Genomic DNA, 20,892 nt, shown 5'->3' with positions numbered 1-20,892 from the left:
AAAAAAAGAAAGAAAGAAAGACACCACACCCTGCATTATGTAGCCTTATTGAGTAGTTATGCCACGTCCCAGGTCTCCTGCCCTCAGGACTGTATTTAATTTCAGTAATTTTTTCTTTTGAATCAGGGTTCCTGGGCGGAGCCAGGAAAACTCCGAAGGCGTCTGAAAACAATACAAACCAAAAAAGTAAATAAATAAAAGACGGAATTTTAAAAAGTACTTAAGAAATAAAAGTTGAAGGCTGTTAGCTGCGAACTGGATGGGGGGCGGGGGGTGGACACCGAGTCCAGCAGAGGGGAGCCCTGTCCGCGTCGGGCGCAGAGCCCAGCCTCGCGGGATACGCCGGTCCGCGTCTGCGGCTGCGGCAGACGCCCCCTTCCCGCCACCGTGAGCGAGGGAGAACGAGTCCGTCCCCAGAGAAGGAGCCCCAAGCTTTCCTTGAATTTCGATACAACCCGCCCAGACACGTCCCGACTCCAGGAGCAGAGTCCAGGGACAGCGTCAGTCCTGCCGGGGCGGGGCGGGATACGCGGCCCGGCGCAGCGCGGGGAGCGGGGAGCCCAGGCAGGAGGCGAGGTCGGCGCGGTCCGAGGAGTCGGTGCTCCGGGCCTCGCGGCGCACGCCCTTCACCCGGCTGCGCCCGCCCCTCTCGGCGCGGAGTGTGCGACACCCCCGCTTCCGCGCGCCCCATCCCTCCCGCGCGCCTCCCCTTTAACGCGAGGCGCAGTTGGATTTGTGTCGGCGGAGGCGAGGCGCGACTCCCCTTTATGGCGGAGTCGGCGGCAGCCGCTCTGACAGCCGCGGCAGCCCCGCGAACGGAGCAGGAGGCCGGCCTGCGGGCCGCCGGCCGCCGTCACTGCAGCGGGGCCGGGGGGGGGAGCGCGGCGCGCGCCGCGGCGGGGGCGGGGCGGGGGAGTGGGCGGGCCCGGCCGGGCAGGGGGCGGGGAGGCGGGGGGAGGCGAGGAGCCCGGCCGCCCGCGCTCGGTCCGCCTCTGACTGCGGCGCGGCGGGGCGATGTGTGATTACGATGGCGAGGAGTCTCTGTCCGGGGGCCTGGCTAAGGAAACCCTATTACCTCCAGGTAGGCCGGCGGCGGCGCCGCCACCCGCCGCGGGCACACTCGGCCGCGCGCCCTTCCTCGCCGCGCGGGACTCGCCTGGCTCCCCCCTCCGTCCCTGGGCCGGCGCCCGCCCGAACCCCGCTGCCCCCTGCCGTCCGGCACCTGGCGGCTCGCCCTTCCCCTCTGCCCCGGCGCCGCAGCCCCCTCTGCGGCGCTGCCTGCGGCCCCCACCGCGGCTCCTGCACCTCGGCTGGCCCGGCTCGGGGACCTGGGTCATCCCGCCCGGGCTCGCCCTCGCGCCCCTCGCACCCTGAGAGCCCCGAGACGTGACCTGGGTGCGACCTCGCGCTCCGGGCGCTGCCCTCAGCCCTGCGCCTCTCAGGAGTTCGGGACGTGCGGTCGTCTTCTCCCCCGTTTGCTCGGTGCTTCCCCCCGTCCCCCGTGAGCCCCGCAGGGCTGCTGTTCTTGACTCTATGTCTTGGGTCTTCAGTCGTGGTAGGAAAGGTGGTGTGTCATTCCTCCATATTTTAGAAAATTATGACAATTTGTCACATCAGTGTTTCCCCAAACCCCGCAAAGCGGCGTGTGCCTTGTGCTGAACCCCGTGGTTCGATCTTTCTCTCATCCCCGAGATTTAAATGGGAGGTAGGGATCGGAAGCCCGAGCCAGGAGGATGGGTGTTTGCCTTTTAAAAGGGAAGGGGACAGTGGCTGGTGTGCGGATCTCAAATACCCCAACAATGCAAACGTAATTCTCAGTCCTGTCGTGTTACTGTTCGCGTGTAAATTTTTCATGATTTCCCGTTCCACTCTCTCTTCCGCTGCCAGTGTGTGTGTTCGAACCCTACTACTGCCTTCATGTACTGTATGGTCGCCAGGGGGACCTAGTAGACACCGTGAGTAGCTCAGCACAAATCCATCACTCTGATGGAAAAACAGCTACTAAATCAATACCTCGTGTGGGTCAGCAGTGTTGTCAGCATTGAGGACAATATTCCTTTACCGCTTACATTAAGAGGTTAAAGGTATTGGTAGATTATTTTGGGTTAGCTGGTGTTTTTATCAATTATGAAAAAAGTTAAGAAAGAACCATCATGGGGCAAGTAAATCTTACATTTTTGTTTGTGTATGTGTAAATCATTACCCAGAAATAAGTGATGTACTTCAAATTGGAAGTATGATCTAACAACCATATTAAGAGTGTAGGAATAAAGCTGAATGTCCTGAGTCTTTGTAGCAGCGCCACCAGTAGTAATTGTGCCCTTGAGTAACAGTATCACAGTCCAGTCTAGAATTCAACCCAGGCTAGGTACCTCTTTGTAACCCTTTATGTGAGATAAAAAATATCTTTCCAGACTCTATTCCCAAAACAGATTTCTTAGGATACTTAAAATATTTTTATTAAAACTGCCTAGCTATCTATGCTTAATATTTTAGATTCGGTTGCAGACTTTTAGACTTTGATATTTTTGGCTATAAATGTTCTCCATTTATATCACATATATGTCTGTATATTACATATATATATCACAGATGTGTATTTGACTTTTTTTGGTAACTACAGCACAAGAGCATTCAGATTGGATGAGTTAAGATTAGTTTTACAAATAGTTATGTTTCCATTAGTGGCAAACATTTGGCATTTCTGACTTTCTGAATTTGCACATCATTATCTATTACCAAATTAAGGGAAACTCAGATTTTAAGCATTTCAAAAGAATTTGGGGACAATAAAATAATTAAATAGAAACTTTATTAGCTATAGTATTATAATTAAATAAAAAATGTAAAACCTGGTAACTAGGATCTTGGGAGACTGGTGTTTAAATATCATCTTGGTATTAATAATTATTCTCTTTATGAATTTTCTTGTTATATTCCTTACCATACTGTTTTAATTTAACCAGTTTTTTTTAAAGGCCTTCAAATTACTCATGTCATACCTTCTACATTTCCCTATTGCCTAAATGTCTCACCTAGTGTTTTGTACATTTCCTCTACCACTAGGTGCTTCAACCTCAAAATTGTTTGAGGCAGAGTCAAAATAAAATATTTCAAACTGAGACTATATTACACAGCGAGTTTCTCAACCACTGAAGTTTGAATTAATATATATGGTACTCCTTTTCCATTTTAATTTTCCTTGAGAATAAAATCATGTTCCTTTAGTAACAGCATGAGGCATGAGAACAGAGCTGAGTTCTGTTCACATTTGTACATCTGGTTTATTATGACCTTGAAAAGTTAATTTTTTGGTTCTATACTTTCCATCTCATAAAGTGGAGATTGTAGTTCTTAGCTGAGTATGTGACATAAACGTAGTTACATTAGCTGGATGGAGTTAAATCTGTTTTGTAACACATATAACTACATTTTTAACATAAAAGCATGTGAATTTAAGTGATAAATACATTTAGGTGAATACGTTGGATCCCTTCAACTAAAGGTTCCAGGCTTTCCACCCCCCATTTATTTATTGAGCATTTATTGACCTAGGTGCATGCTATGATTTATTTTATTGATTCAACCACTTACTGAATACATATTTGTTGGATGCCTGTCACATGCCAGAAACTATGTGAGGTGGCAGGGATTCTGTGGAGTTAAGCAAATAAATGCTTTTGTGGTCCTTATGGAGCTTAAGGTCTAGTCAGGGTAACAGACATTAATCAAATAATCTCAGAAATAGGTGACAGCAGTAATGGTATGAAGGAAAAGAGAAAGAGCAAACAAAAGACTGCCTGAGAAGAGAGGACAGTGTCTTTCTCTTTTAAAGGTGTTTTACCTTGGGGGAAAAAATGTTTTTTTTCCTGGGGGTTGGCCAGTACAGTGATCAAACCCTGGACCTTGGTGTTATCAGCATCACGCTCTAACCAACTGAATTACTATGGAAATTTTTAGACATACGTAACAAAGAAAATAATGAATTCTTATGTGTTGCTCACCTGCCCTCAACAGTTATCAGTATCTTGGTTCATTTCCTCCACCCCCCCCAACCAAGGTATTTTAAAGCAAATCTCAGACATCAGATCATTTCATCCAAGTACCTCAGAATGCATTTCTAACAGATAAGGATTTTTTTTTTTTTTTTTTTTTTTAATAAAAGATGACTGGTAAGGGGATCCTAACCCTTGATCTGGTGTTGTCAGCACCACGCTCCCCCAAGTGAGCTAACCAGCCATCCCTATACAGGGATCCGAACCCGTGGCCTTGGTGCCATCAGCACCGCACTCTCCCAAGTGAGCCACAGGCCGGCCCTCAGATAAGGATATTTTTATACATGGTCATAATTTTTTCCCTACCCTCCTCATAGATATGCATCACCCTGAGAGTACTGACTAACTTTGTTTTGTCATGGAGTGGACTTACTGTCATTTGAAGGGTCTCTAGGCAATAACAAAAAATCCTCTCCCTTACCAGCTTGTTCATGCCATAAATTCTTTATATGAGGGAAACTAATTCTCATTTCATATTTTGAAAGAATATCTTTTAATACACATGTCTGGTTTAAGTAAAATTTTCATGTGTATGTATTATTTGAATTTAGAGCGAGGCTGTAATTATTCAACAGGTATAAGAGATCTTGTTTGGGGAAGGAGCAAATAGTACAGGAAGGAATTGGATTTATTTCAAAGATAAGAGGAAGAGACGAGGGCCAAACGAGAGGAGGAGGTTGCAGAAACCATCTTTGTATACTTGCAGTTTTGCTGTTTGTCTGCAACTGGCTGGGGTCAAAGAATAGTTATGTCCTGAGTTGTTTAGGTCTTAGGGCTTGCAATTTCCTTTTTTTCCTACAATTTATAGGGGAAAACTTTTAAGCAGTTGGCTTAATTGTAAAGGAGCTTCATTCCCAGTATTTTCATTAATTCTGGTATCACTGTGGTAGTTGATAACACTTCTATAGAACTGTAGCATTATGCAATTAATGACATATTTTCAGCTGTAATAGGCATTTATGAGCTAATATAGGCAACTAATCACCTTGTATAACTTTGTTTATACAGCAAAAGAGATTCTACTGCTTGTGAAGAAAAGAACTTGTGTGGCATATCTATACAATAGAATATTATTCAGCAATACAGTGAAATGAAGTACTGATACATACCATAACACAGATGGACCTTGAAAACATTAAACATATGAAAGAAGCCAGTCACAAAGGACCACATATTGTATAATTCCATTCATATGAAATATCCAGAATGGACAAATGTATAAAAATAGAAAATCAGTTAGTAGTTGCCTAGGGCTGGGAGAGTTGGGGGAAAGTGGGGAGTGACTACAGATGGGTATGAGAGGGTTTTTTTATGGGGGGAAGGATGGAAATGTTCTGAAATTGGTAGTGGTGATGGTTGCTCAACTCTGCGAATATACTAAAAACCACTGAGTTTTTCACTTTAAATGAGATATTATATGGTATGTGAATTATATCTCAATAAAGCTGTAAAAAAAAAAAAAGGAAAAACAACTGAGTTTAGCCCATGGATGTGGTCCTTCTTTGCCCCTTGCTGCAGATCCCAGCAATGCCAGCTTTTTGGTGCAGGGAGCACTTCTTCCAAGGGAGCAGTGTAGGCAGCCTTTCTGTGAGCCAGGAGCGTTTGTGACCTGCATGAAACAGATAGCCAACAAACATTTGCCTGAGCAACAAGCTTTTCATGGCAAGGCATCATTCTCAGAGCAAGCTAATTTAGTTCCCTCCTTTCCAGTTATTTTGCTGAAACATTGGGAAATAGTGTTGCTGGACTGGCTAAATATTGCAGCTATTTGAATAGAGTAGAATTCTACTTGTAAGGTCAGAAACTGTTGGCGTATTAACTGGCTTAAGCCATTTTTAGGTGGTATTTTTCTTCAGTACCCCATTATGGTGCATAACTACTTGTGGCCTGCTGAGTGTTGTAACACAGGATGACACCTGCATTTGCCTATTTTTAGCAGACTGTTTTCTACAAATTAGGATCTACTTTGGTTAGGGTTTACTCATAGTCTGAGTGAGGCTGATAACACAGTAGCCCTATAATTCATCCGTTTTAGTTTAGAATACCTTCTTCCTTCTCACTATCATTAAGTTCTAGAAGAATGAAAGTTAAGGCAATTTAGGGTAATTCTCCATACTTAGATTATACACATTTTTCATTCCAGTCATTCTGACTACATGCCCTGTTGCGTATGAAAATTAGTGCAATTCTAATGGAATTTGAAGTCTGAGATACTTGAGTCCTTTAAAGATTTTTATGCCCTTTAGATTGCAAAAGTTTTAGATTTTTTTGAGGTGTCCTCTTAAATCAACTTTGAGCACTTTCAGTATGTGTTCAGTAGGGCTGTCATGAATAAATGGATGGATGGCATGTTCTAATTGGGGTATTGGTGCTTGTTTAACATTTCTGATACCTGGCTCCTGGGCTTATATCAGTACTATTTTTCAAACATGACTGTTGTAGTCGGGTTGGTTCTTAATGACTTAATGTGGATATTTTGTGGGATTTAGTGCTACATAGAGTTACTGATGCAGATTAACTGGTAATAGTAACAGTGTTGACTAAAATACTATAGGAAGAATAATATGGCCTTCTTGACCATTTTCAGTCTCCAGGATTATTTTAAATCTAAAGATTAAATTAGAGCTGGTGGTTGTTCCCTATCCCCCAAACAATATAGAGTGAGAAGGCCTATACGTGATATAGTTCTCATCAACCTTATTAGAGCTGCTTTTCAGAGCTTAGCTTTTGCCTTTGCCTGAAACTAAATCTCCAGAGCTATGATTAGCTTTCTGAGACTGGTGTGTGTACAGAGAGCTTATGTATCGTATAATATCTTAAATTCAAGCATAGAATTATAATTCAGCCATTTGATAATACCATTAGTTGCTTTTCTGCCCTTGTTAGAAACTCAAAGAAATGAATTCTCAGGCAGATTTCATTCTCACCATGCTTCATTCAGACTGGAGCATACAGTAAGGGTTTCTTCATTGTAGTCTCCCTGGTGCCACAGTTTTTGTTTTTGTTTTTTTAATTAAAGACTTTCTTAGAGCAGTTTTAGATGCATAGCAAAATTGAGAGGAAGGCAAAAAGATTTCCCATATTCCCCTTGGCATCCCCCCTGCCCCCTCCCTGCCACATACATATAGCCTCCTGCATTATCAACATCCCCACCAGAGTGGTATATTTTTTATAGTTGATGAACCTACACTGACACCTCATTATTGCCTAAAGTCCATAGTTGAGATTAGGGTTCACTCTTGGTGTATATTCTACGGGTTTTGACAAATGAATAATGACATGTATCCATCATTACAGTCTCATACCAGGGAAGTTTCACTGCCTTAAAAGTCCTTTGTGCTCTGCCTAGTCATCCCTTTGTCCCTCCCCACTGATCCCTGGCACCACTGATCTTTCTGCTGTCTCCACAGTTTTGCCTTTTTCCAGAATGTCATGTAGTTGGAATCATATAGTATGTAGCATTTTCTTTTCTTTTCTTTTAGGCTAGTCAAATGAAGTAGTGGGAGTGGAAGTATGTATCTTTTTCAGATTGGTTTCTTTCACTTAGTAATATGCATTTAAGTTTCCTCCACATCTTTTTATGGCTTAGTAGCTCATTTCTTTCTTCTTTTTTTTTTTTTTTTTTGGCAGCTGGCCAGTACAGGGATCCAAACCCTTAACCTTGGTGTTATCAGCATCACACTCTCCCAAGTGAGCTACCAGTCAGCCCTCATTTCTTTTAAATGCTGAATAATATTCCATGGTCTGGATGTACCACAGTTTATCCATTTACCTACTGAAAAACATCTTGGTTTGCTTCCAGTATTTGCAGTTATGAATGAAGCTGCTATATAAACATCCGTGTGCAGGTTTTTGTTTGGAATGCCCCAGATTTTCATCTTGATGGATTATAGTGTTGTTTTGTATCCTCCATAAAAGTTTTCTTTTTTTAGCAGTTAGGTCTATTTTAATATTTTCATTTCTTGACGTTGCTTCTAAAAACAGTAGTATACCATTCTGTTAAATACCATCTTTTGGGCCGGCCTGTGGCTCACTTGGGAGAGTGTGGTGCTGATAACACCAAGGCCACGGGTTTGGATCCCTATGTAGGGATGGCCGGTTAACTCATTTGGGAGAGTGTGGTGCTGACAACAAGTCAAGGGTTAAGATCCCCTTACTGGTCATCTTTAAAAAAAAAAAACAAAAAAAACCCATCTTTTTACATTGTCTGATTAAAAAGGTAAATTTTTTAAACATTTTTAACATATCCATTTCTAGACATTCAAATATTTTGTGAATAATTTTCCCTTAAAACTTCTTAACCTACAAAATACATGAGTTTAGAAAACCAGGATATTGTAATGTGAATATGTTTATGAAAAGAAAAAATATTAGTAGATGAATTTATCTTTAGAAATAACTAGTTCTTTTTGTTGTCAACTGAGTATTTAATGAAATTAAATAATTATCTTTTTTAGGTATGATGATAGTATTGTGGTTATGCCTTTTGTTTTGTTTTGTTTTTATTGTGATCAAAAACACATAACATAAAATTCACCATCTTAACTGTTTTTAAGCATACAGTATAGTAGTGTTAACTATATATGTCTTGTTGTGCAGCAGATCTCCAGAACTTTTTCATCTTGCAAAGTTGAAACTCTACCCATTGAACAATTCTCTGTTTTCTCCCTCCCACCCTACACCCTCCAACCACCCTTGGTAACCACATTCTCCTTTCTGTTTCTGTTAGTTTGACTGCATTACATACCTTATATAAATGGATTCGTGCAGTATTTGTCTTTTTGTGACTGCTTTACAAGGGGTCTTTAAAAAGATCATGGAAAGATTTGTATTAGCTTTTGATTGTATCTTTCCATGAACTTTTTGAAGTACCTTCATACTTAGTGTAATGTCCTCAAGGTTCATCCATGTTGTAGAGTAAGACAGGATTTCTTTCTTTTTAAGGCTGAATAATTTTCCATTGTATGTATATACCACATTTTCTTTATCCATTCACCAGATGATGGACATTTAGGTTGCTTGCAGCTCTTGGCTGTTGTGAATAATGCTGCAGTGAACATGGGAGTGCAGATATCTCTTTGAGGTCTTGCGTTCAATTCTTTTGTATACCTAGAAGTGGGATTGCTGGATCATATGGTAATTTATTTTAATTTTTTGAGGAACCTCTGTATATTTTCCATAGTGGTTGTACCTTTTTACATTCCCACCAACAATGCACAAGGGTTCCAATTTTTCCACATCCCTCCAGTACTTGTTATTTTCTGGGTTTTTTGAGAGTGGCCATCCTAATGGGTGTGAGGTGATAGCTCATATTTCTCTGATGATTGGTGATGTTGAGAATCTTTTCATATGCTTGTTGGCCATTTGTATATCTTTTTTGGAGAAAGTTCCTTCTTGATTTATTGTTTCAAACTGATGTTTATTCAACAGGATTATGGGTTATCATAAACAGAGTTTCCCTTTCTTTCCTATGAACAGAGAAATCATTTTTAAGAATATTCTTACAAGGGAGATTTTTAATGTACTAACAACCTTTTGAGTTAATTAGTACATCTGTTTCAGATATAACATACAGAGTCACAGACTATTAGATCTTACAGCTACCACAAGTTTTACTCCCCATACCCCATTGCTTGAAAATTAGAGTTTCTTATTTATTTTAAATTTCAAATTTGATCAACATGCCCACCAACGTACCCTGATTGGATCCTGTATTTTTTAAAAAAGCCGTAAAGGATATTTTTAGAGATAATGGGGAAATTTGAAAATGGATATATGTAATAGTAGTATTGTATTGATGTTAAATTGTGCTGTATTTATAGTAAAAAGTATCAAAATGTCTGTAACTTACTTTCAAATAGTTCAGGAAAAAAATATTTGTTCACACATACACAGAGAGCAGGGTTTCTTAACCTCAGCATTATTGACACTTTGGGCTGGATAATTCCTTGTTGTGTGGGATTCTGCATTGCAGGATGTTTAGCAGCACCCCTGGGCTCTACTTAATTGATTCTAGTAGCATTCCCAATTAGTGACAATCAAAAATGTCTCCAGACATTGCCAAGAGCCCTCTGGGAGGCAAAATATCTTCGTTTTAGAACCCATAATACAGAGGAGAAAGAGGGAGAAGGAGAAATATTTATGTACATTTAGAAAAAGTGAGAAAACAAGCAAATGTAGAACAGTGTTAGCAATTGATGAATACAGGTATAGGGTATTCATTGTACTATTCTTTTAAATTTTCTGTAGGTTTAGACATTTTCAAAATAAGTTGAGGGAAAGTAAATTAGACTGGGTTTCATAATAACTGAGTATGACTGAAAATGTGTGAACTCTGTCCAAACTCACATTAAGGAACAGAACACTTTTGAAGTCAGTGATAAAAGAAAGTGTATTAGTTTTCCAGTGAACCTATAACAGATCACAAATTGGCAGCTTTTAACAACACCCATTTATTTGTACCCCAGCCTAACAGTTCCGTAGGTTAGAACTCTGGGCACAGTGAGACCCAGCAGTTTCTTTCTCTAGGTTTCACAAGGTTGAAATCAAGGTGTTGTTAGGGCTGAGTTTCTTTCTAGAGTTCTGGGAATTAATCAGCTTTCAGGCTCTTTCAGGTTGTTGTCAGAATTCAGTTTTGTGTGGTTGTAGGAGGTCTCCATTTCCCTGCCAGCTGCTGGCTGGGGGTTGTTCTCAGCCACTAGAGGCCACCGACATTCCTTGGTCATGGCTCCCTTTCTCCATCTTCAAAGCCAGCAACAGTGGGTGGAGTCCTTTGCTCAAATCTCTCTGGCTTCTGCCTCATCTCTTCTCTGTCTTCCTCTGCCACATCTCACTAACTCTTCTGCCCTCCTTTTCTGCTTTTAAGGGCTCATGTGATTACATTGGGTCCATCTGGATAATCCAGGATAATCTTTCTATTTTAAAGTCATCTGATTAGTAATCTTAATTCTATCTGGAAAGTCCCTTCACTTCAGCAGTACCTAGAATAGTGTTTGATTGAATTACCAAGTGATAGGAATCTGGGGGGAACATTGTTAGAATTCTGCCTACCACAGAAAGATATAACAGAATTCTAACAGTTAAAAAAAAATCAGTCATTTTCTAAAATATTTTATGTTTCTTTCCCATTACTACTAGGTTTAAAGGTGGTACCCAAGAAGAGATTTTATGAGAGAGCTATTATTGTATTTATCCTTCTGGCAATTACTGTGAAAGGAGTCTTGGATATTTATTAAAGGAAGGAAAATGAAAATAGCTGCTGAACAATCACATTTGGAAATACTTGCTTTTATAATAGACACTTCTTAAATCTTTTGTGCCCTTATACAAATTTAGGAGTGGGAAAATACTACTTTATGAACTCTATAAAAATATCCTTTAAAAGGTAACCTATTTCTTTCTATTTATTACTATAACTAATTAAAATTGTTGTTCTTTATCCCTTAAAGAAGACAGTGCTTGGTTTTGTTTTAATGTGCCAGCTTTCAACATTTTCTATCATCCCTGTAGTAAGAATTTGGCCTCGACAAATACAGGACCTGTTTATTACCCTGGTCTTGTCTTTTATTCCACACATATACTCAGGATATGCAAAATTATGCAATACAGTACACATATGTTTACATATATTCAAAAATATTCTGTAACCTTTAAGATTTTGCGCTCCAGTAGCTCACACTAAACACACTGTCCTCTTTCCATTCTCTCACCTTTACGTTTGCTTACTGTTCCCACCACCACCGTCGTGTTTATCATCATCATCATCATCAGGATCGAGGCTCTTGCCACTCCCATTTCTTCTCATCTGTTAATCCGCTCCTGGCTTCCCTCCTTTCCCCATTCAGTCTGGATCCCATGATCTGTTGTTTCAGCTACTCTTCTTTGTTCACTTACCACCTTCTTGCTTCTCTTACTTTCTTCATTCCTCTCCTGGTACCCCCCACACTTTCCTTTGCAGAGTCATCTTCCTTTGCCTGCTGTTTTCCCTAGGACTCCAGCTGTCTCCTACTTTTCATTTTGTACAGTCTCTTTGGTAATTGTGTCTCTTCACAAGGCTTGCCAGCCCAAACCTCTCCCCCAGCACTTCAGTTCTGCATTTCCATCTGCTTATTTGATATCTACCTCTAGATAGCACTTCATATTCAATATGAATTCAGACCTAAACTCCCACACACCAAAGTTGCTTCTTTCCCTGTTTCAGTTAGTGGAAGTCTCCAGTTACACAAGAGAGAAGTATACCCACGTCTTTCTAGACTCTCCCTCTTTCCTTATCCTCATGTTTAATCTGTCAGCAAGTTCTAGAGAGTGCATCTCCTAAATAACTGTTGGTTTTGTTTTGTTTTGGTTTGTTTTTTTGGCAGCTGGCTGGTCCAGGGATCGAACCCTGGACCTGGTTATCAACACCACATTCTAACAACTGAGCTAACTGACCAGCCCTGAATAACCTCTGAAAGCATCATTACTTCTTTCTTTTGCTGGTACCATGATTCACACCCTCCTTTTGTCTCAGTAGAACCACCATAATAGCCTGATCTACCCCTTTCAGATTCATTCTCCTCATTGCTTCCAGAGTAATTTCCCCCAAAGTGCCAATCTGATCAGGTCTCCCTCCCTGCTGATGAAATCCTTCAGTGGCTTCCCACTGCCTTCAGGAGACCCTGCAGAGTTCTGAGCATGGCCCTTCATTGCTGGCCCATTCCTATCTCACCTTTTCATTCCTGCCACTACCATCTCATGCACCATTAGCTGTAGCAATCCTGAAAATCTTGCAGTTTCCCATACACCATGCTGTCTCTCATGTGTCAACTTGTCTATGCCACATTTTCCGCTTTGCTCTAGAATGCCCTTCCCCCATTTGCCCTACATACCTGTTCACCTGGTTTATTCTCACTGTTTTGCTTGTCCTTTCACTCTCAACTCAAAGAGGAAGTGACCTTTCAGCAATCCCTCCCTAACACCCCACATGATATTAGTGTACCTCTTCTGTGCCCCGGACCGTGAGCATATGACACCTGTCACACACTTCTCTTATAGCACTTAGAATACTGAAATGTCATCCCTGGTTTTCATATCTTTCTTCTGCCTCAGAGTATGATTTTCTTAAGAGCCAAAATCTTCTTAAGAGTCAGTTTCCTTGCTTTGTCCTTTGTGCCTAACCCAGAGTAGATGGATGGTTAATAAATGTTTGTTGAATGAATGAATCAGCATAAACATTATTGAGGTACAGTTTTATGGAGATGATTAGATAAACTAATTCCCTATATGAAAGAATATGTATACACTGTAAGTAATGTAGTATAGATGAGCCTTTGATATAAACCATAAATTTCTCCTTCTACTTCTGTTTGTTCCCAGCTTTACTCTGTAAAGGTAGCTTCTTTTTAATCATTTATATTTTTGGATTTCCTACTGGCTACACCTCCAATATCTAGAGCTGTCTCTAAATGTTTATTTTTGTCAGTATAGCTGATGATTTTCTGTAAGTATTTTGGTTTATTGTTATAATAAGCATTCCCCCCTTGAAAAATCCATTCAAAATTATTCTTATGTACTTTTAAATTCTATTTTGTATAGTTTATAATATACATATAATAGATTAGTATAGTCATAAATTTATGTAGAATATAAATAAGTAAATATACTTATGTTGTGCTTAGAAATATTTTCCTGAGAGGGTTGTACCATCAAAAAAATTTGACACCACTCCTCTGAACAATGGACTTTTATCTCTATTTCTTGATCAAATTTAGATAATATCTACTGACTTTGTATTTTTTAAAATAAGTATTTAGCTTTCTTATACTACAGTCATTCTCTCTCTTTCAGTTTTTGATGTATTTTTAATTTTACTACTTCTGTTGCTTAATGTGGTAACCTCTGATAATAAGGACTCTATTTCTTATTTCATCCATGTTTGACAGTCTTTCTTAATTCTCTCCTTTGTAAGAAGGGGCATTAGAACATGTGCTCCTTTTTCTACCTGTTTTTCCCTCTCTTCTACTTCCTACTTTCTGTCAGTTACACTTTTACTTTTATGTTGTCAAAGGTGATAACATTTGTATTTTGTCCTGTTACCACAACCAAGTCTTAATGTAAGTGGAATCTAAAAGATGAAAAGTATAAATAGTATTATATCATTACAACTTGTTAAATCTTTCATAAAGGAAAATCTCTTATAAACCTGAGACCATTGACTACAGCTTGTAGTTATTTTCCCTTTGTCATAGGAAGTAAGTAAAATGAACAGACCTCAACAATTGCCTCTTGTGATTAAGCATATTACTACAAGGATTTGTCCCTTCTCAAAAGCTATACCATAGTTTTGCCAGTAGGGAAAAGAACATGTGACATTGTCAGTTCTCCATAAAAAGTCCCTTTTTATTTAGAAATCATGCTTGCACTTTTTTTATGTTTCTGCTAAAGAATGATAATTTATAGCCTTGCTTTCAGGATCTCAAATGAAGTCATAGGGTTGTGATTTGAGATCACCGTGGGCCACAATTTCTTCCCTGAGCAGTCAGTATACCTCTCTTTTGGAATGGGTACCTGGTTATGCTCAGCTGCAGGAAGCAGACATTTCCTCTGTCATCTGCCTCCCAAATCCAAGTGAACTGAGCTGATTCTGGAGCGCTGGACTGTTTGAATGATGAAAATGACTCTCACTTTCAGAGAGAGCATTGCAGGTAGGAACTGGGTATCATTTTATGCCACGTTTATAGAAAATAAAGGGAGAATTAAAAACACTTTTGGCCAGTCCTTTTCTTAGGTTTCTGAAATTTATGTCTTGAGACTAAATATATCAAAGTTAGTTCTGGCCTAAGATGAAGGACATGTCTAATTTTAGCACCCCTAAAATATGATTCTATAAATATTATTTAGTGCAGAGCCAGTTTGTATGCTAGGATTACATTTTCTTCTCTCCAGGGCCAGGGTAATGACCCCTGGGCTCTCAAGATTCCAACATTAACAGCAACTGGATTGTCTTTTCTCATACTGCATCCATTCCTTATAAACAGGGTACATATAAGATTGCTTCACTTTTGAAATGTAGCTTTTGTGCTACTTGTCATTTTCATTTCCTTCTTTCTTTCTTTCTTTCTTTCTTTTAATGTTTCAGGGAGTTTCTAATTGCCTTTCTTCCTTTTCTGGTATAATCTGCCTTTATCATAGCCCCATTTTTTCTATCTCAGGTACATTTTATATTCTGCAGAATACCTCCACACCCTTCCCACCCACCCCCTTTTATTTTTACCAGAAACTTCCCTCCTCTGTTCTCCAGTTCTGATGGTGACCAGATGCTTTCCTAGGCCTACTACACAGCCGTCTTTCTAGGATTTCCCGACTCTCTTCTGGGTTGGAATCACTGTCCTTGGGATCCTGAATCTTCCATGATTTATGCCATCATCTTACTAGGGTATATCCTGAAATAACTTCTTCAGAAAGGGTGTCTGGGAAGTAAACTTCCTGAGTGCTTCATGTCTACACCTGTCTTTGTTGTACTCTAGTCCTTGTGTGTAGTTAGGCTGGGTGTAGGATTTTGGGTAAAAATAATTTTCTTTAGAAAATTTGAAGACATGGCTCCATTGTCTTCTAATATCCCCTGTTGCTGACAAGAAACCAGTTTGTTTATTGATCCTTTGTGGATGACCTGTTTTTCCTGTTCAGGATCTCTTTTCTCTACTTGTTTTGAAATTCCATTAGGAAACGTATACATGTGGGTCTTTTATCAGTTGTGTGGGGCACTTGCCAAGACTTTCCTCAGTTCTGGGGAATTCTATTATTTGTTTTATAGTTTCTCCCTTCTCTTTTCTCTGTTTCTTCTTTTGAGGGCTCTTATTAGTAAAATGGTGTACCTCTTGGATTAGCCATTTGTGTCTCTTATAGTTTCTCTATTATTTCCATCTCTTTATCCATGTGCTCTCATTCTGAGTTTCTCGATTTTATTTTTCAGATCATCTGTTGATTTTCTTTCCTTTTGTAATCACTTTTTAAATTCCAAGAATTTTATTATTTTATTTTATTTTTGGTCCTGGCCAGTATGGGGCAAATTCCAAGAATTTTAAATTTAATTTTAAAAAGTTCTTCCAAGTCTTTGTTCTTTTTCATGGTTTCCTATTCCTATTTTGTATGGATGCACTTCTCTTCTTCAATATTTTGATTATGGTAGGTTTTTAAAAAAATGTTTTTATGTTCCTTAATTATCTTTGTTCCCTTTGGAGTTTTCTTTCCAGTATGTTTTTCTTAGCTCTTCTTTTTCATGCTGCTGGATTTCCTCATGTGCCTGGTGATCCTTGGTTGTCTATTCATATTTTAGAAAAAAGGACTGGGTAACTGGTGTGGATTTCCTCTGCTATTTTATTTTATTTTTTATTTATTTATTTATTTATTTTTTTAAATTTTATTTTGTCGATATACATTGTAGCTGATTAATGCTCCCCATCACCAAAACCTCCCTCCCTTCTCCCTCCCCCCATCCCCCCCAACCATGTCCTTTCTGTTTGTTTGTTGTATCAACTTCAAATAATTGTGGTTGTTATATCTTCTTCCCCCCCCCCCCTGGTTTGTGTGTGTATGTGTGTATGTGTGTGTGTGAATTTATATATTAATTTTTAGCTCCCACCAATAAGTGAGAACATGTGGTATTTCTCTTTCTGTGCCTGACTTGTTTCACTTAATATAATTCTCTCAAGGTCCATCCATGTTGTTGCAAATGGCAGTATTTCATTCGTTTTTATAGCTGAGTAGTATTCCATTGTGTAGATGTACCACATTTTCCGTATCCACTCATCTGATGATGGGCATTTGGGCTGGTTCCAACTCTTGGCTATTGTAAAGAGTGCTGCGATGAACATTGGGGAACAGGTATACCTTCGACTTGATGATTTCCATTCCTCTGGGTATATTCCCAACAGTGGGATGGCTGGGTCGTATGGTAGATCTATTTGCAATTGTTTAAGGAACCTCCATACCATTTTCCATAGAGGCTGCACCATTTTGCAGTCCCACCAACAATGTATGAGAGTTCCTTTTTCTCCGCAGCCTCGCCAGCATTTATCGTTCATAGTCTTTTGGATTTTAGCCATCCTAACTGGGGTTAGATGGTATCTCAATGTGGTTTTGATCCTCTGCTATTTTAAAAGTTGGTCTGTTTTCCCACAAGACCTGTATCACCTGAGTGGATGGCTGACTGAGCCCTCTGTGTAGGGCAAGATGCAATGACTGGTCTGTCTGCTCTAGCGTGAGCCTGTTCTGGGCTCTGGGGATACCTTATGCCAGTGGAATACTTTACTCCGATCGTACTGTAGCCACATGAGAAGCCTTGGCTTTCCCCTGGTTGTTTGTTCCTTTATCTGTCTGGTTTTTTGACTGAGGGTTAATGCCAGGCTGCCCGTGATCTATGTAGGGTGGGGGAAGTGGAAGGAAATGCCAACCAGTGCAGTTCCAGGTACAGACTTTCTATTACTCGTGCTGTCTTCAGCCCTACTTCTCATTCCTACCCTCCCTTGTACCTGTTGGCTCAAAGCCCGGAGCTATCAGGTGCTCCAAGGAGGCAAATCTCTAGATTCCTTCTAGCATTCCAACAAACAATTTGGCTTCCAGCTCATTTTAGATTGCTGGTAAAGTATTATGGGCTGTGGCTTTCTGTGCCTGCCTCATCCATCGACACAATTCCATTTGCTTTTTGAATTCTAGTAATTTATTGGATCTTTTTTCTGGTGGTGAATCCCCTACTTTCTTTCTGCTATTAGAGGTTTATGGCTTCTTCTGCCTCCCTTATTTGAGTGTGGTTTTGCAAGCTGTAAGTAGCAAACATAGATCTTCAGCCTTCCATCTTGAACTAAAAGTCCTGATGTGAATTTTAAACTGTTTTCTGAATATTTACCTACTCTTATTTATCTTTGCAGCTGCAGTGTCTGTCTAAGCACTGCATAATTAATAAATTATTTCAATAAAATAAGGAAAGAGAATTAGAATAAATAACTTCAGAGGAAAAAAGATATGATGGCACTTTTTTCCCCCCAGAAAATCTTGTATAATAACAACAGTTTATTTTAACAAAAAAAGAAAAAACTACCTAATTAAAGATTACAGTCTTCAGGTTAGCATCAATTTGTGCCTATTTCTGTAGGTTCTAAGTCAACAATATCCTTTCCACTTTATTCATAATGCTACTACTCACACTTTGGTTTTAGTCATACATCTGTCCTATAAAAAGTCTTTATATTAATGTAATGAATTGCTTAAACATTTCATCAGCTTTTAAATAGCACCTTGGTGAAGTAGAGAGACTCATGAGATAATTCATTCCCTTAGGACAGAAAAGGGGTAAACAAGCCTTTTTAGTCTGTGATAGAATGGTTTGGTGAATTTGAAAATCTTAATTTTTATGCTTTCAGCAACAATTTAGTATGCTTCAGTCTGATTCTTAGCTTTCAAGTGGTGTTCTCCCTTTGATATACTGTATTATGTTGCTGTTTTGGTGCTTGTCATTTTGCTGTTTCACTTTTCCTCATCAAAAAGCATTTACTGTTCACTTCCATTTATTTCCTGTGCTGGTGTTCATGCTATGGTCTGTAGATGCACACTTTATCTTTAAACTTAGGCGTACTTTTCAAGGAGTATGAAACATGGATAGTTTAAGGGAATCAATTTCTAGACCCTTGAATTCCCCATGTACTTTTGCTAACATTGTTGTGACTGAAAATGCACCTGTGATGGAGGTGAAGGCACTGCTTACCCATCTTCTCTAGCACAGTTGCCCTTCTCCCAGTTTTATTAACAGCAACAAAAAAAGGCTCATCCATCTAGGATTTTAGAGAGGTTCATTGTCCTGGATGTAAAAACCACCAGGGCACCTAACAAAAGGCAGTCAAAAATATTGGTGTCTATGTTAAGATGATGAACGACTAACACTATCTCAGGGAATGACTGGATAACAGTTTCCTTTGCAATTCAAATAGTTTCCAATACTTTTCTCTCAACAAGACTGAAAGAAGACCTAACTGAGTTTTCTGCTAAGAACTAATAGATCATTAAGTATATTTTTTATGGTACATTACTGTTATTTTTGTCACCCAACTCAAAAAATTTCAAAGACTTGAAGGAGAATTGCTATAACAAGACTTGCATTCTCATCTCTGCATTTATGTGAAAAGGTTTCTCACCACTTAAAGTTATAAAAACAAAAAATAGGGTAGAATTGAAGCTGAGTCCTATTTTTCCTGGCATTATTTATAATAGTCATTGCATGGAAATGTGAACTAATTGAAGAAGAAAAAAATATCACCTATCTCTTTAAGACATGCACATATAAAAAAATTTTCCCTCTTTAAGAATTTTTAAAATCAAAACTTGTAGTATATTTATATCTTAGTTGATTGGGTAGTAATAATAATTGCAAAGAAAACTCAAACCAGAAGAAATTGTTTGAATACTTGGAGTCTTTTATTACAGAAAATAAAGAGAAATTTATTTTCAATTTATAGACAGATGTTGTTAAGGAAAAATATAACAAAGTGGTCAATAAAAGACTCTCAAACATAAAATGTATTATGTTAAAAATAATTTGTGTGGAAGAAATCACCTTTCCCAATATTATGGTTTACTCTGTAGCCACATTAATCAAGATAGTGTAGTACTGGCAAAGGGACAGACATGTAGATTAATGGAATAGAATAGGTAACCCAGAAATAGAGCCACATAAAAATGCCTAATTGATTTTTAACAAAGGAGCAAAAGCAATCCAATTGAGGAGGGATAGCCTTTTTAATAAATGGTGCTGTAGCTACTAGATATCCATTGGCAAAAAGAAAAAAAATATTTAACCTAAACCTTACACCTTATACAGAAGTTAACTCAAAATGGATCATGGACACAAGTGGAAAGCATAAACTATAAAACTTCTAGACATAAAAGGAGAAAAATCTTTGGGGCTTAGGACTAGAAAAAAAGTTCTTGGACTTGTCACTGAAAGCATGATCCATAAAAGGAAAAATTGATAAATTGGCTTTCATCAAAATTAAAGTCCTTTGCTCTGGAAAAAACCCTTTTAAGAGGATTAAAAAAACAAGCTACAGACTGGGAGAAAATATTTGCAAATCACATCTCTGGAAAAGGACTAGAATCTAGAATATACAAAGAACCCTCAAAGCTCAATTTTAAAAAACAAACAATCCAATTAGAAAATGAGAAAAAGACATGCACAGACATTTCACCAATGATATACATATGACAAATAAGCATGGTTGAAAACACATTCAAATTATAAAAAAAAGAAGAAGAGTTTCTCTTTCTCCACAAAGTACTCTCCAGAGTAATAGAAGCAGCATCTGATTTATGATAATAGGGGAGGACTTGATCACACCTGTCTCAGTACTGGACAGATCATCTAGGCAACAAACCAGCAGAGGAACAATTAATCTATCAGGTGGAAAGAACAAATCAATCAATCCCCATCAAAATTCCAATGACATTTTTCTCAGAAATGGAAAAAACTATGCAGACATTTATATGGAATAACAAAAGACCATGAATAGCCAAAACAATCCTGAGGAAAAAAAAAAAAAAAAATGCTAGAGGCATAATACTACCTGGCTTTGAATTATGCTACAAAGCTATAATAACCAAAACAGCATGGTACTGGCATAAAAACAGACACATGGATCAATGGAATAGAATAGAGAACCCGGAAATCAACCCATGCACCTACAGCCATCTGATCTTTGACAAAGACACCAAGTCTACACATTGGGGAAGAGAATGCCTCTTTGGAAAATGGTGCTGGGAAAACTGGATATTCATATGCAGGAGAATGAAACTAGATCCATACCTCTCACCA

General features: G+C 39.1%; 1 protein-coding gene across 2 annotated transcripts in view; it reads left to right on the top strand.

Annotated features, from left to right (window-relative positions):
* The first annotated feature begins 963 nt into the window (after window positions 1-963).
* The window catches only part of DIPK1A (divergent protein kinase domain 1A), a 108,595-nt gene continuing 88,666 nt past the window's right edge, over window positions 964-20,892 (top strand). For both annotated transcript variants that reach the window (XM_063107094.1, XM_063107093.1), the window contains exon 1: window positions 964-1,081. In XM_063107094.1, coding sequence (XP_062963164.1) covers window positions 1,028-1,081 — 54 coding nt within the window. In that variant the 5' untranslated portion in view covers window positions 964-1,027. The remainder of the gene's footprint in view (window positions 1,082-20,892) is intronic.

The sequence above is a fragment of the Cynocephalus volans genome, chromosome 8 (genome assembly GCF_027409185.1).
Source record: "Cynocephalus volans isolate mCynVol1 chromosome 8, mCynVol1.pri, whole genome shotgun sequence".
Lineage (NCBI taxonomy): Eukaryota > Metazoa > Chordata > Mammalia > Dermoptera > Cynocephalidae > Cynocephalus > Cynocephalus volans.
Note: the sequence above shows the minus strand (reverse complement) of the source record. Positions and strands in the feature narration are given on the sequence as shown.